This window comes from Apodemus sylvaticus, chromosome 7, assembly GCF_947179515.1.
Source record: "Apodemus sylvaticus chromosome 7, mApoSyl1.1, whole genome shotgun sequence".
In the NCBI taxonomy this organism is placed as follows: Eukaryota; Metazoa; Chordata; class Mammalia; order Rodentia; family Muridae; genus Apodemus; species Apodemus sylvaticus.
Window position 1 is genome coordinate 6140183 of NC_067478.1, and position 16696 is coordinate 6156878.

General features: G+C 39.8%; 1 protein-coding gene across 1 annotated transcript in view; it reads left to right on the forward strand.

The window, feature by feature from the left end:
• Nucleotides 1–16696, forward strand: part of Zcwpw2 (zinc finger CW-type and PWWP domain containing 2) — a 121314-nt gene that overhangs the window by 64252 nt on the left and 40366 nt on the right. Inside the window, exon 5 of the mRNA XM_052187036.1 lies at nt 2625–2671. Coding sequence (XP_052042996.1) covers nt 2625–2671 — 47 coding nt within the window. The remainder of the gene's footprint in view (nt 1–2624; nt 2672–16696) is intronic.

Genomic DNA, 16696 nt, shown 5'->3' on the forward strand with positions numbered 1-16696 from the left:
TGAAACTTCCAATGGAGAAAAAGCTTCTCTATTACTGTAGGATTCAGTTGAAGGCCAGATCTTTACATATTTTAGCATATTTTAACCTATGTCTGAGTTTGTTATAATTATTTCATAGGACAGTCATAATCATAATCTTTTCAAAGTTAAGTATGCCATGCCTACTAACTTTCAGGTGAGCGAATTTAAACTGTGCTCACACTTGATCAGCAAACACTCCCACTAATCCCCTGCTCTGCCCAGACTTTGCATTTGGAATGGGTTTGCCCCCCAGAATTTTATTCATGTTTTTACAAAATAGTCTTTCATGTTTAGAGCTGTCCTGGGTTCACGAAAATTGGATATAGGTTGGGTTCTACATACCTTCTGTCACCAGAGCTTGCCCTCTCCTCCCACCAAAGCCCATGCCATGTGGTTTGTTGTAACCAGTGAGCCTACATCAACACTTTCTGTCACCTGAGTTCATCGTGCACATGAGCCTTCACTCTAGTTCTACACCCATTGCCGTCCTGCATACAATCATTTCATGGCTGTGAAATCCCGTGTCCTCCTTACTCATCATTTCTCCCGCCAACACTTGGAAACTACTTTTCTGTCACCATCTCCACAGTTTTGCTTTTTCCAGAATGTCTGATGGGCATCCTTCCATATTGGCTTCTTCCTGTAGTAACACACACTTAAGTTTTTCCCAGGTCTTTGCATGATTCTATAGCTCATTCCTTTACTCCTATACATACCACACTTTCCATCACTCATCTACCTGGGAATATCAGGATTGTTTCATGTTTGGATGGTTACTGATTAATTTCAGTCCCTTAGTAAACAATACCCATGGTAGCAGACACTGTTGAAGACATTCCGATTTCCAGCATTGTGTCAGCAGTGGCTGAGAACTGTTGGTGCTCTGCAGGCTATCAGCATTGTGTTGCAATCAATCGACTTTCTCCAAAAGGGGTGTCACCTCACTGTGCTTTTTCCCAAAGGTCCTGGTCACCCCTATGACCAACACTGCCGTGTGCTTATTTGTTCCTTTGTGTTTTCCTTGCTGCAGTGTCTTTTCAGGTCTTGGCTATTTGTTTATATGGCAGTCTTACTTGGCCCCCAAGTGCTGCGGTTGGTTGTAGGATTTGCAGCACCACGCCCAGCTGTGCCTTCCTTGCTTCTCTCTCTCCCAACCCTTGCTCCCTCCCTTTTTTCTTTATTTGCCCCTCGTCACTTTGGTCAGTTTCATTTAATACAGTCTCAAGTTGAGAGCTTCATTCCCAAGGCTACATAGACATTCTTCCTTCTGTTAAAGGACCGTTGATCCTCTTGCATTTCTTTCTGACTCTGAGAAGTGTCAGGTTTCTCTGCATTACCCATCAGTTTTTGCTGTTGTTGGCTCTTAGCATTAGGTTTCTTAACATGATAATTATAATTATCTGCCTCCCCACCTATCTGTATATCTGTCTGTCCATCCATTTATCAATCTCTCTTCAAAGTTGGCTGTGGTGTTCTGGACAACAGAATCTACAGTCTCAGTCTTAGCTAGACAGTGTTCTCTCCTGGTTGTAGGAATCACTTGTGATGGTGAATAGTCTTGTGTGTTCTTGAGTGAAGGAAATGGTGTCTTTTGGAGGATGATCATTTTAAGCATTATGGGGACAATTCACATGTGGAAGCCAGTGATAAATATAAATACAACACACTTACCTGGATATTTGTTTTCTGTCAGTTGTTAATATTCTTTGATAACTTCATTTCATGTGTACAGTGATATGATACACATTCCCTATTTCCTTCTCCCACTACCCCATATGTCCCAACATCTCCCCCTTTAACCTGTTCTCTTCAACAGCACATTATGTCCAATCAGTGCTGCTCATAGGTATATAGGTGTGAGCCATCCATAGGGCAAAGGAAACCAAGCAGTGGCTACCTCTCAAAGATGATTCTCTGTTGATTTTTTAATAACATACATATTGTATATACAAAACTAATATATTGGAAAGCTTTTCCAATGAGCTAGTTGGTTACTAAATATTCTGGCTTTGGTGGTAGTCTGAGAAATGGTATCAGCATCCTCATTCTTGTGGAGTCACATCCAAGGCAGTATTGGTACCTCAGTGGTCCCAGATGGAAGCAGCAGACACCACGAATAGACTTGGGGCTTGTAATCAAGTGGGTTTACTCTGCCAGTACAACCACAGGCAGGGTGCCAGAGTATCTCCTCAGTTGTACAGGGAAGATGAACTGTGTGCCTTACAATGTTATGGTATTTTTTTACCAGTGTCCACTATGTAGCAGCTGTGCAAGTAGAGACAACATGGACTTAATTCTAGATTTTATGTATTCTAGAGTGCACAGACCAACCAGAAAACAGAAGTTAGGCAGACTTGATACTAACTAATAATATTTCAAGAACATCCATCAAACAAGAGTTCCTTCTTGACATTATGGCTTTTGCATTACTTAGCTCTACTTAACTCTGAGGAGGTGAATTTATTAGTGTTTTAGTTAAAAGGGCCACTGAAAACAGTCCTGTTACTAATGTGTGATAAAGCAGAAAATTCTGGTTTTGTATTTATGTATCTATTTTAACAGGAAGATGGATTCTTTTTTAAAGTACATGTATTATCTTACAGACAGAGACAAAACAGGCACCAAAGCTGCTGTGGTGGCCAAGAAAAGGGTAAGACTGTGTTTTAAAGTTAACTTCAAACTCTATTTTTTAACGGGAAATAAATTACTTAAAAAATTATATAATCTGGTTTTTCATTATGAAGTTTACTTGAATATATAGTTGCTTTTTTTTATATAAATATTTTTATTTTCTATATTCTTTGTTTACATTCCAAATGATTTCCCCTTTCCCAGATCCCCCCTCCCCATATGTCTCATAAACCTTCTTCTCTCCATCCATTCTCCAATCACCTCCCTCCTTTTTCTCTGTCCTTATATTTCCCTCCAACGCTAGATCAATCCTTTCCAGGATCAGGACCCTCTCCATACTTCTTCATGGGAGTCATTTGCTATGTGATTTGTGCCTTGGGTATTCAGAGCTTCTGGGCTAATTAATATCCACTTATCAGAGATTGAATTCCATGTGTATTCTTTTGTGATTGGGTTACCTCACTTAGAATGATATTTTCTAGATTAAACCATTTGCCTAAAAATTTTGTGAATTCATTGTTTCTAATTGCTGAGTAGTATTCCATTGTGTAAATATACCACATTTTCTGTATCCATTCCTCATTTGAGGGACATCTGGGTTCTTTCCAGCTTCTGGCTATTATAAATAAGGCTTCTATAAACATAATGGAGCATGTGTCTTTATTGCATGCCGGGGAATCCTTTGGGTATATGCCCAGGAGAGATATAGCAGGGTCCTCCGGAAGTGTCATGTCCAGTTTTCTGAGGAACCACCAGACTGATTTCCAAAGTGGTCGTACCATCTTACAGCCCCACCAGCAGTGGAGGAGTGTTCCTCTTTCTCCACATCCTCGCCAACACCTGCTGTCTCCTGAGTTTTTGATCTTAGCCATTCTGACTGGTGTAAGGTGAAATCTCAGGGTTGTTTTGATTCTCATTTCCCTAATGACTAATGATGTTGAGCACTTCTTAAGGTGCCTCTCAGCCACTTGAATTTCTTCAGGTGAAAATTCTTTGTTTAGATCTGTACCCCATTTTTAATAGGGTTATTTGGTTCCCTGGGATCTAACTTCTTGAGTTCTTTGTATATATTGGATATTAGCCCTCTATCAGATGTAGGGTTGGTGAATATCCTTTCTCAATTTGATGGTTGCCATTTTGTCCTTTTAACAGTGGCCTTTACCTTACAGAAACTTTGTAATTTTATGAGGTCCCATTTGTCAATTCTTGATCTTAGAACATAAGCTATTGATGTTCTGTTCAGGAACTTTTCCCCTGTGCCCATGTTCTCAAGGGTTTTCCCCAGTTTCTTTTCTATTAATTTCAGTGTGTCTGGTTTTACATGGAGGTCCTTGATCCACTTGGAGTGAAGTTTAGTACAAGGAGATAAGAATGGATCAATTCGCATTCTTTTGCATGCTGACCTCCAATTGATCCAGCACCATTTGTTGAAAAGGCTATCTTTTTTCCATTGGATGTTTTCAGCTCCTTTGTCGAAGATCAAGTGACCATAGGTGTGTGGATTCATTTCTGGATCTTCAATTCTATTCCATTGGTCCACTTGTCTGTTACTGTGCCAATACCATGCAGTTTTTTAACACTATTGCTCTGTAGTATTTCTTGAAGTCAGGGATACTGATTCCCCCAGAATTTCTTTTGTTGTTGAGAATAGTTTTAGCTATCCTGGGTTTTTTGTTATTCCAGATGAATTTGAGAATTGCTTTTTCTAACACTGTGAAGAACTGAGTTGGGATTTTGATGGGGATTGCGTTGAATCTGTAGATCGCTTTTGGCAAGATGGCCATTTTAACGATATTAATTCTGCCAATCCAGAAGCTTGGCAGATTTTTCCATTTTCTGAGATCTTCTTCGATTTCCTTCTTCAGAGACCTGAAGTTCTTGTCATATAGATCTTTCACTTGTTTGGTTAGAGTCACCCACAGATACTTTATATTGTTTGTGGCTATTGTGAAGGGTGTCATTTCCCTAACTTCTTTCTCAGCCTGCTTATCCTTTGAGTATAGGAAGGCAACTGATTTGCTTGAGTTGATTTTATAACCAGCCACTTTGCTGAAGTTGTTTATCAGCTGTAGGAGTTCTCTGGTGGAGGTTTTCGGGTCACTTAAGTAGACTATCATGTCATCTGCAAATAATGATAATTTGACTTCTTCCTTTCCAATTTGTATCCCCTTGACCTCCTTATGTTGTCTAATTGCTCTGGCTAGAACTTCAAGTACTATATTGAAAAGATATGGAGAGAGAGGACAGCCTTGTCTAATCCCTGATTTTAGTGGGATTGCTTCAAGTTTCTCTCCATTTAGTTTGATATTGGCTACCGGTTTACTGTATATTGCTTTAATGATGTTTAGGTATGGGCCTTGAATTCCTGTTCTTTCCAAGACTTTTAGCATGAAAGGATGCTGAATTTTGTCAAATGCTTTTTCTGCATCTAATGAAATGATCATATGGTTTTTTTCTTTGAGTTTGTTTATGTAGTTGATAGCACTGATGGATTTCCTTATATTGAACCATCTCTGCATCCCTGGGATGAAGCCTACTTGATCATGGTGGATGGTCATTTAATGTGTTCTTGGATTCGGTTGGCAAGAATTTTATTAAGTATTTTTGCATCAATATTCATAAGGGAAATTGGCCTGAAGTTCTCTTTCTTTGTTGGATCTTTGTGTGGTTTTGGTATCAACGTAATTGTGGCTTCATAGAACGAGTTGGGTAGAGTTCCTTCTGTTTCTATTTGGTGGAATAGTTTGAAGAGTATTGGTGTTAGGTCTTCTATGAAGGTCTGATAGAATTCTGCACTGAAACCATCTGGTCCCGTGCTTTTTTTGGTTGGGAGACTTTCTATGACCCTTTTTATTTCTTCAGGTGTTTTGGGACTGGTTAGATGATCTATTTGATCCTGATTTAGTTTTGGTGTCAGATATCTGTCTAGGAAACTGTCCATTTCCTCCAGATTCTCCAGTTGTGTTGAGTGTAGGCTTTGGTCGTAGGATCTAATGATTTTTTGATTTTCCTCAGTTTCTGTTGTTATATCTCCCTTTTCATTTCTAAGTTTGTTAATCTGTATACTGTCTCTGTGCCCTTTGGTTAGTCTGGCTAAGGGTTTATCTATCTTGTTGATTTTCTCAAAGAACCAGCTCCTGGTTTTGTTGATTCTTTGTATGGTTCTCTTTGTTTCTACTTGATTGATTTCGGCCCTGAGTTTGATGATTTCCTGCCTTCTACTCCTCCTAGGTGAAATAGCTTCTTTTTGTTCCAGGGCTTTCAGGTGTGTCATTAAGCTGGTAGTGTATGCTCTCTCCATTTTCTTTTTGGAGGCACTCAGGGCTATGAGTTTTCCTCTTAGCACTGCTTTCATTGTGTCCCATAGATTTGGGTATGTTGTGTTTTCATTTTCATTAAGTTCTAAAAAGTCTTTAATTTCTTTCTTTATTTCTTCCTTGACCAAGGTATCATTGAGTAGAATATTGTTCAGTTTCCACGTATATGTGGGTTTTCTGTTGTTTTTGTTGCTATTGAAGACCATTTTTACTCCATAGTGATCCGATAGGAGGCATGGGATTAGTTCGATCTTCTTATATTTGTTGAGGTCTGTCTTGTGACCAATTATATGGTCGATTTTGGAGAAGGTACCATGAGGTGCTGAGAAAAAGGTATATTCTTTTGCTTTAGGATAAAATGTTCTATATATATCTGTTAAATCTAATTGGTCCAAGGCTTCAATTAGTTTCACAGTGTCCCTGTTTATTTTCTGTTTTCCTAATCGGTCCATTGAGGAAAGTGCAGTGTTGAAGTCATCCACAATTATTGTGTTAGGTGCAATGTGTGCTTTGAGCTTTAGTAAAGTTTCTTTTATGAATGAGGGTTCCCTTGCATTTGGAGCATAGATGTTCAGTATTGAGAGTTCTTGTTGTATTTTTCCTTTGACCAGCAAGAAGTGTCCCTCAGGGTCTCTTTTGATGACTTTGGGTTGAAAGTCAATTTTATCTGATATTAGAATGGCTACTCCAGCTTGTTTCCTGAGACCATTTGCTTGTAAAATTGTCTTCCAGCCTTTTACTCTAAGGTAGTGTTTGTCTTTGACACTGAGGTGTGTTTCCTGTATGCAGCAAAATGTAGGGTCCTGTTTATGTATCCAGTCGGTTAGACTATGTCTTTTTATTGGGGCATTGAGTCCATTGATGTTAAGAGATATTAAGGAATAGTGATTATTACTTCCTGTCATTTTTGATGTTATTTTTTAAATTTGATTGGTTATCTTCTTTTGGGTTTGATGAAAGAAGGTTACTATCTTTCTTTTTCCAGGGTGAAGTTTCCCTCCTTGTATTGGTGTTTTCCTCCTATTATCCTTTCTAGGGCTGGGTTTGTAGATAGATATTGGGTAAACTTGGTTTTGTCGTGGAATATCTTAATTTCTCCATCTATGGTGATTGAGGGTTTTGCTGGGTATAGTAGTTTTGGCTTACATTTTTGTTCTCTTAGAGTCTGCATGAGATCTGCCCAGGATCTTCTAGCTTTCATAATCTGAGGTGAGAAGTCTGGTGTGATTCTGATATGTCTTCCTTTATATGTTACTTGGCCTTTTTCTCTTACTGCCTTTAATATTCTTTCTTTGTTTAGTACATTTGGAGTTTTGATTATTATGTGACGGGAGGTATTTCTGTTCTGGTCCAGTCTGTTTGGAGTTCTGTAGGCTTCTTGTATATTCATGGGCATCTCTCTCTTTAGGGTAGGGAAGTTTTCTTCCATAATTTTATTGAAGATATTTGCTGGCCCTTTAAGTTGTAAATCTTCACTCTCATCTATGCCTATAATCCTTAGGTTTGGTCTTCTCATTGTGTCCTGGATTTCCTGGATGTTTTGGGTTACAAGCTTTTTGCATTTTGCATTTTCTTTAACTGTTGAGTCCATGGTTTCTATGGTATCTTTGGCATCTGAGATTCTTTCTTCTGTCTCTTGTATTCTGTTGTTGATATTTGCATCTATGTCCCCTGATTTCTTCCCAAGGTTTTCTTTCTCCACAGTTGTCTCCCTTTGAGTTTTCTTAGTTGTTTCTACTTCTGATTTTAGATCCTGGATGGTTTTGCTTAGCTCCTTCACTTGCTTATTTGTGTTTTTCTGTAATTCTTTAAGAGATTTTTGTGTTTCCTCTTTCAGGACCTCAGCCTGGTGACCAAAGTTCTCCTGTATTTCTTTAAGTGATTTTTGCATTTCCTCCTTATTGGCTTTTGTATTCTACTGAATTTCTTTCAGTGATTTTTTTTGTGTTTCCCTTGTAAGGGCTTCTAACTTTTGATCCATTTTCTCCTGAATTTCTTTAAGTATGTCCTTCATGTGTTCCTGTACCAGCATCATGACCAGTGATTGTAAATCCAAATCTTGTTTTTCTGGTGTGATGGGGTATCCAGGACATGCTGTTAAAGGAGAATTGGGTTCAGATGCTGCCATATTGCCTTGATTTCTGTTAGTGATGTTCCTGTGTTTGCCTTTTGCCATCTAGTTCTCACTGGTGTTAGTTGGTCTTGTTGTCAATGCTGGACTCACCAGTGCAAGCTGCCTCTTCCCAGCTGGCCTCTGGTGCACAGCTGACCTTCTGCACTGCCTGGAGACAGGGTGCTGTGGCCCAAGCTGTTCAGATCCAGAAGCAGACAACTGAAGGCTCCCGCCCGGGCCCTGCTGGACTCACCAGAGCACACTGACTCCTCCCAGCCGGCCTTCTGGGTGCCCCTCTGGCCTCTTGCAGGGCCTGGAGATGTGGTGTTGTAGCCCAGGCTGTTCTGGATCCGGAAGCGGAGATCTGAAGGTTCCCACCAGAGGCCTCAGGACTGGAACCTAAGTTCTGTGGGGCCGGACAAACAGGAGCAAGCTGTGTCCTCCCAGTCTGCCTCTGGGTGCACACCAGGCCTCCTGCACTTCCTGGAGACCGGGTGCTATCATATAGTTGCTTTCTTAGGCTGACTATAAATAATGTTTGTGGTGATTTTCATTAATTTTATGTAACTAGGGCAATAGAAACACAGATGGACAAGGGAACAAGGACTTTATTTAAATCATGCTTCACATAGACACAACAACGTTTTCATTCTTATCACTTTACTGGAACACATGAGAAATTAATTTTTCCTATAGCTTAATATGGCTGTTAAACTTACATAGACAATAACATTGAGCAACTAAATAAAATTCTTGGTAGGCTATTTTAATGGAAGCTTATAAAGCCAAGAACATTTAAAATTTAATACATAAAAATTTAATACATCCTTTTGAATTTTATATATGGAATAGTGTTGAACTCTATTTTTGTGAAAAATATAATTACAATATTGGCATTCTCAGATGGCAATATCTAATTATAAGGATATTACTGAAGTGGAAAAAGAGAGGTGCTTACAGCACATACTTGGACACAGATTGCATCAGTGGCGTAGGAAAACCAACTGTATTAAAGAGGAGTCTGTGTGTGGTTGCCTGGGTTCATGACTGGGCTTGAAGAAGAGACCAGAGATGGCCAAGTGCAGTGTGAAGCACGCACAGAAAGGGCTGCTCTGCGTGGGTCTAGAGACTGTCCATGAGAGGAACATCACTTTTGCTGTGTGTGTGCACACATGTGTGTGCACATGGGTGTGTGGGGAGGGAGGGATTCGTTTAAGACAAAATTTTGGGTTATTTTTTGTCACTGTTCATGCTTCAGTTTTGGCTTTTAGGCTGCCTTGCTAGGTAGCTCAGGTTGGCCCTAGGGGTTCCTCGTTGGCCAGGAACCCCTGCTGGTCATTTCTTATAGGTATGTCATACCACACCCTGCCTGGTATATTTGTTCTTGTTTGAAATTCCATCCTTTTGCTCTTGGGCTTTACATGTGAAGGCTGCTATTTCTCCTCAGGAAGGAGCACAGGGTCACAGAAGACACAGCTATCTTCTGTAAGGGTCAAGGGCCAGGGCCTGAGTGTGCACTGCGGGTTTGCTGAGTATGGGAGGCAGCAGAGCAGTGCCACTTCAGAATGTGGGCAGTTAATGATTTCACTCTCTTCTATTGCATGGACTAAGAAGTTGTAAAGACATCAACTCTCACTATGTATCATTTACATTACTATTGTCCCCTAGGAAGGCAGCATTATTAGATTTAGGAAAAGGCTACTTACTATAAATATGAGTGAAAATATCATATCAAACACACCATTCCATCCAAATAACTAATAAAATGACTTGAAAACATGGATAAGCACATAAACTTGCTTTGATACTTAAAGTGTGAGATTTCATGTGTGGCTCTGTGGCTTCTGCTCAGACGCCTGTTCTGACCGTGTACATCAGCTGTGTAGACTTGGGGTCTGGTTAACTTCAGTGGGTGATGTTACTGCCTATTAGTAAGTTTCTAGTGATAATGTTATAAAATAAAAACATTATTAATAAAAAACAAATAACAAAAGCAAACCAGGAGAAAAACTAATCTGGACAAGGTTGCACATACTTGTAGTCCCAGCCTCGGGAGTTAGGGCAGGAGGATCAAGGAGTTCAAGGTTATCCTTGGCTACAAGGTGAGTTAGAGGCCAGCTAGAGCTATACCAGATCCTGTCTTTAGAAATTGTTCTAGTCCCAATTACTAATAAAAATTTTCTTTTTGAAAATAACCTTCAAGTTCTAAGAATACCTTTCTTTTTACTTTTGTTTTTCTATGCATAATACTCATTTAAAGATTTAGTTGAGATTAATTCACTTGAAATTTGCATTATTAATAAAATTTTACCCTGTATATTTATGGGTTTTGCACCCATAGCTTGAACTAGCTGAAGGTAGAAAAATATTTTTTAATTTGTCTTTGGGGATACTATTCACCACCCCCTTCCTCGGCTTCATCCCATCAAAACCAAAATCAATAATGGTTATTAGCATAATATAAAATAGAAATTTGAGTAATGACTTTATGTTTCATAGATTGCAGATATGTCCCTAGATATTAGATGATCTTTCTCTGCTCAATTGCAGTAACTGCTGTTCAATGTCAGTGAGAATTAATAGAACTGACTTATTACAGAATTCATGTTTATAATATACTCTGGTGTATAAGCACTCGGCTTCTGTAAAATCTGCTGATGACTTTGAGGTACTATTTATCTTTTTGTTTATATGTTTAATGTCTTCAAATGTTTCAAAATAACTTTCCTATATAAGGTACACATCAGAAATCCCTGCACCACTGTACACTGGAGAACACACTTGCCCAGACCACAGGGAGTTATGCCCTGCCTTTCTCCCATGACCTGGGTGCCGGGAGTCCTCTCTGGACCTTTCACAGGGTTGGTGCAGTGTTCAAGACTCACAGAATGATTAAGACCATGTGTTTTTATGGTGTAACTGGGGAGAGTCTGTCTGTCCTGCCAGAAAACAGCTCTTATTATTATTCTGGGCTTTAAGTTTACAGACTTGGCAAGATCCCCACAGGTTGAGGAGTCACCAAATATTTGTAATGTTAAGGTTAAGAGTAGAAAAAATGGTGAAACACAGAATAACATTCTGAACATTCATTTCTTTGTAAAAAATAATGCTGTATTATAACCATTAAATGTTCTCTATACAGCAGCTCTTAACGATTGAAATATGTTTCAGAAGTCTCCCTAGAAGCAGGGTCCCCTGCCAACAGCCCTATCTACCAGCATCGCCCTTGCTAAAATCACCAATGACTTTAGAGAAAACTGCATAGAAACAGGAAAGTTTGCAGCTGACTTGGATTTGCGAAGAACCTCCAGCCAGAGGTCAGATAATCTGATCCCTGGCTCCTTTGTCAGCTGAGCAGCTGTACCACAAACTCAGCTTCTTTCCTCCCTGGGTGCCTTGCTGGAGTTAACTCTTAGCATTCTTAAGTGTTTTACAGATATGAGTGAAATGTGAATGACACGCTACCCTGAATTTTTGTGTTTAGTTCCTGAGCAGGCCTTTTAGAAACTTTAAAGAGCAAGCCTTTAAGATCTCTGAGTAAAATGCAGAATCCTAGAGCCCTTGAGCTTTGTGCCAGTCTCATCCTTAGCCACAGTTGGAGGTGCTAATAGGAAATCCTTCATGGCTTTTGTTCAGGGTGGCTCTGGGAGTCAGCTTCTATTTTTAGAGAAAATTCCCTCTGTGCCTCTGTTCACTGCCTGAAGGCACACTCTAGTTGTTCTCTCTGGTAAGACCCTCAACCAAGGAAACCCACAGAGCTTAAGTACAACGGTAGAGAGCAGGGGCCAGTCAGGTATTTATGAGTCACACTGCCAGGTACTTGGCTCTGATGCTGTTCATAGGTCATGGGGAATGCCAGACTCTACTGAAAATTGACCTGAAAATTGATGTGTAGTGTTTATGTAAGAAACAATAGAATTATATTCTTAAAAAATAGCATCCAAGAAAGGGAGAGAAAATGGTCATTTCGGTCCTCATTCCTCTAAAGGAAATGCTATAGACAGCTTGTCTTGGCTGGACTGTATTTGCCGTACCGTGCCCTGCAGTTGCTCGGGTGCAGCTGGCACCATCATTTATACCTGCTGTAGGAAGCTGGTTTGCATCCTTCCTTCAAGCACACATCCCTGGCATTTTTTTCCAAAAAGAAATGGGCATGCTGGCTTTGCAGATTTCTATAATGTATCTTTGAACAAAGTTTTCTACATTATTCAAAGAAATCAGATTCACCTTTGGAAAGTCTGTCAAGGTAGGTAGCTCTTTAGTGAGTATTAACTGATAATTGCCCTCAAGAAAAGGTAATACATACTTCGGCCTGTTTTAAGAATAAAATTCTGGATCTATGCTCCACATTTCAGACTTTAGGCACCTTGCTCCTTTTTTATTTTATTTTTATTTTTTTATTGAATATCGTCTTCATTTACATTGCCAATGGTAAAACCTTTCCCGATTTCTCCCCTTCCCTAAGACACCCAAACCTTCCTCCCTCCCCCTGCCTCCACGTATATGCCCCTCCACCTGGCACACTCCCACCTCCCCCTCCCCTCAGTTTTCCTTTGTTAGGGCCTCTGTTGAGCCTTTACCTGACCAAGGACCATTCCTCCCACTGATGCCCAACAAGTCCTTCCTCTGCCACATTTTTGGCTGGAACCATGTGTACCCCTTGGCTGATGGTTCAGTCCCTGGGAGTCTTGGGGTGTCAGGGTGGCCCAAATCATTGTTCTTCCCATGGGGCTGTAAACCCTTTCAGCTCCTCTGGACCACCCTCCAGCTCCTCCATTAGGGACCCCATGCCCAGTCCAATAGTTGGTTGCTAGCATCTGCCTCTGTATTTGTAAGGCTCTGGCAGGACCCCTCCGGAGACAACCATGGCATGCTCCTTTTGGTATACACTTCTTGTCATCCATAGTAGTGTTGGGGTTTGTTGACTGTTTATAGGCTGAATCCCCAGGTAGGGCAGTCTCTGGGGGGGGCCTTTACTTCAGTCTCTGCTCCACATTGTCTCCCTTATTGCTACTATGAGTATTTTGTTCCCTTTCTTAGAGGAACCAAGGCACCCTCATTTAAGTCCTCCTCCTTCTTGAGCTTCCTGTGCTGGGTGAATTGTAACTTGTTTATTTTGAGCTTTTGAGCTAACGTCTACTTATTAGTGAGTTCATACCATGTGTGTTCTTTTGTGATTGGGTTGCTTCGCTCAGGATGACACTTTCTAGTTCCATCCATTTGCCTAAGAATTTCATGAATTCCTTGTTTTTAATAGCTGAATAGTACTCCATCGTGTAAATGTACCACATTTTCTGTATCCATTCCTCTGTTGAGGGACATCTGGGTTCTTTCCAGCTTCTGGCTATTATAAATAAGGCAGCAATGAACATAGTGGAGCATGTGTCCTTATTACATGTAGGAGCATCTTCTGGGTATATGCCCAGGAGTGGTATAGCTGGTTCACCAAGTAGTACTATGTCTAATTTTCTGAAGAATCGCCAAACTGATTTCTAGAGTGGTTTTACCAGCCTGCAATCCCACCAACAATGGAGAAGTGTTCCTTTTCCCCCATATCCTCTCCAGCATCTACTCTCCCCTGAGTTTTTCATCTTAGCCATTCTGACCAGTGTAAAGTGGAATCTCAGTGTTGTTTTGATTTGCATTTCCTGTATAACTAAGAATGCTGAACATTTCTTTAGAGCCATTCGAGTTTCCTCAGTTGAGATTTCCCTGTTTAGTTCTGTACCCCATTTTTAATAGGGTTATTTGACTCTCTGGAGACTAACTTCTTGAGTTCTTTGTATACATTGGATATTAGCCCTCTATTGGATGTAGGGTTAGTAAAGATATTTTCCAAGTTTGTTGGTTGCCATTTTGTTCACCTTTAACTAAGATAACAGTAAGAAACAGTCACTTTTCCTTAATATCTCTTAATATCAATGGTCTCAATCCCCCTATAAAAAGACATAGACTAATAGACTGGATATGTAAACAGGACCCAACGTTTTGCTGCATACAAGAAACCCACCTCAGTGACAAGGACAGTCACTATTTAAGAGTCAAAGGTTGGAAAACAATTTTCCAAGCAAATGGTCCCAAGAAACAAGCTGGAGTGGCCATTCTTATATTGGATATAATTGACTTTCAGCCAAAAGGTGTCAAAAAAGATAAGGAGGGACACTTCATACTGGTAAAAGGAAAAGTCTACCAAGATGAACTCTCGATTCTGAACATCTGTACTCTGAACAAGGGCACCTACATTCATAAAAGAAACTTTAATAAAACTGAAAGCACACATTGCACCCCACACAATAATAGTGGGAGACTTCAACACCTACTCTCAAAAATGGACAAATCATGGAATCAGAAGCTAAAGAGAGATACAGTGAAACTAACTGAAGTTATGGACCAAATGGATCTAACAGATATTTATAGAACATTTCATCCTAAAGCAAAAGAATATACCTTCTTCTCAGCACCTCATGGTACCTTCTCAAAAATTGATCATATAATTGTTCACAAAACAGGCCTCAGCAGATACAGAAATATTGAAATTATTGCATGTATCTTATCAGATCACCACGGCCTAAGGTTGGTCTTAAGCTCAAACAAAAGCCATGGAAAACACACAACACATGGACCTTGAATGATGCTCATAACAACGATATCTTGGTCAAGGAAGAAATAAAGAAAGAAATTAAAGACTTTTTAGAATTTAATGAAAATGAAGCTCCTTTTGTTTAAAGCATCGCACATTTTCATTTAGACGTCAAGTGTCTTAGGGAAATGCAGTGCTGAGTCAGAGTATATAATGTTAATGTAAGTACAATTCCTAAGGATTTTCTCCATTTAGAGTTAAAGGCAATTCTACTGCTTGCCATTTCAGTTATCATTTCTAGTTGTATGTGTGTACACATATGTGCATATGTGTATATGTGCATATATACATATATTCCCTCTTTTTCTTCCTACTAGTCTAGAAGTTACACAATGTAATACTCCTCTTTGGGAAGCTATCCTTATATGTGACTATATTAATCTTCAATTACTTTTCTGGAACTCCTGTGTTGTTAATTTTAAAATTCCTCTATTGGTCTTAAATGTCTTTTTTACATTTTTCTTGTCTGCTCTATAAAAACTCTATAAAAGCTCTAGTTTTGAGCTCTATACCCAGCCCCAGTTAGGCTTTCATGGTTCATTTAGTTTATCCTTTTTCATTAGTACTTTGAGCATCCTGTATGATGTATTTTTATCATATTCACGCTTCCTCCAACTCCTCCCAGATCTACCGCTCCTCCCCAGCCTGTGTAGGATTTTTGACTTCCATTTTTGTTGTTGCTGGATTTTGTTAAACCAGTCAAGTTAGTACTGTTGATGACACTTGGAGGTATGAGCTTCTACTCATTGCCAATGGCTGCTCAGGTAGAAGTAGGACTTCCTTTTTAAAAATTTAATTTAATTTAATTTACTATATTCTTTGTTTACATTCCAAATTTCTTCTAACCCAGTCCCTTCTCAATGATCACTGAGGCCTGAGCCTGCAGAGGCCTTGAGTTCAGGTAGATACACAAAATGCTTGGTAACTTGTTTCCTCCACTTAGTTTCAGTTTTCTTTTAGGTTAAATCTCTGTAGCATTGCTTTTCAGAGCTCTGTCAGAAGAATTGTTTGTGTGTGTGTGTGTGTGTGTGTGTGTGTGTGTGTGTGTGTTTTAATTTTATTCGATATATTTTTTATTTACATTTCAGATGATTTCCCCTTTTCTGGTCCCCCCACTCCCCGAAAGTCCCGCAAGCCCCCTTCTCTTCCCCTGTCCTCCCACCCACCCCTTCCCAATTCCCTGTTCTGGTTTTGCTTTATATGGCTACACTGAGTCTTTCCAGAACAAGGAGCCACTCCTCCATTCTTCTTGTACCTCATTTGATGTGTGGATTATGTTTTGGGTATTCCAGCTTTCCAGGCTAATATCCACTTATTAGTGAGTGCATACCATGATTGATCTTTTGAGACTGGGTTACCTCACTGAGTATGATGTTCTCCAGCTTCATCCATTTGCCTAAGAATTTCATTAATTCATTGTTTCTAATGGCTGAATAGTACTTCATTGTGTAGATATACCACATTTTTTGCATCCATTCTTCTGGTGAGGGATACCTGGGTCCTTTCCAGCTTCTGGCTATTATAAATAGGGCTGCTATGAACATAGTGGAGCATATATCCTTATTACATGCTGGGGAATCCTCTGGGTATATGCCCAGGAGTGGTATAGCAGGATCTTTCGAAAGTGATGTGCCCAGTTTTCTGAGGAACTGCCAGACTGATTTCCAGAGTGGTTGTACCAATTTGCAACCCCACCAGCAGTGGAGGAGTGTTCCTCTTTCTCCACATCCTCGCCAACACCTGCTGTCTCCTGAGTTTTTAATCCTAGCCATTTTGACTGGTGTAAGGTGAAATCTTAGGGTTGTTTTGATTTGCATTTCCCTGATGACTAATAAAGTTGAGCATTTTTTAAGATGTTTCTCGGCCATCTGAAGTTCTTAAGGTGAGAATTCTTTAACTCTGTACCCCATTTTTAATAGGGTTATTTGGTTTTCTGGGGTCTAACTTCTTGAGTTCTTTATATATATTGGATAT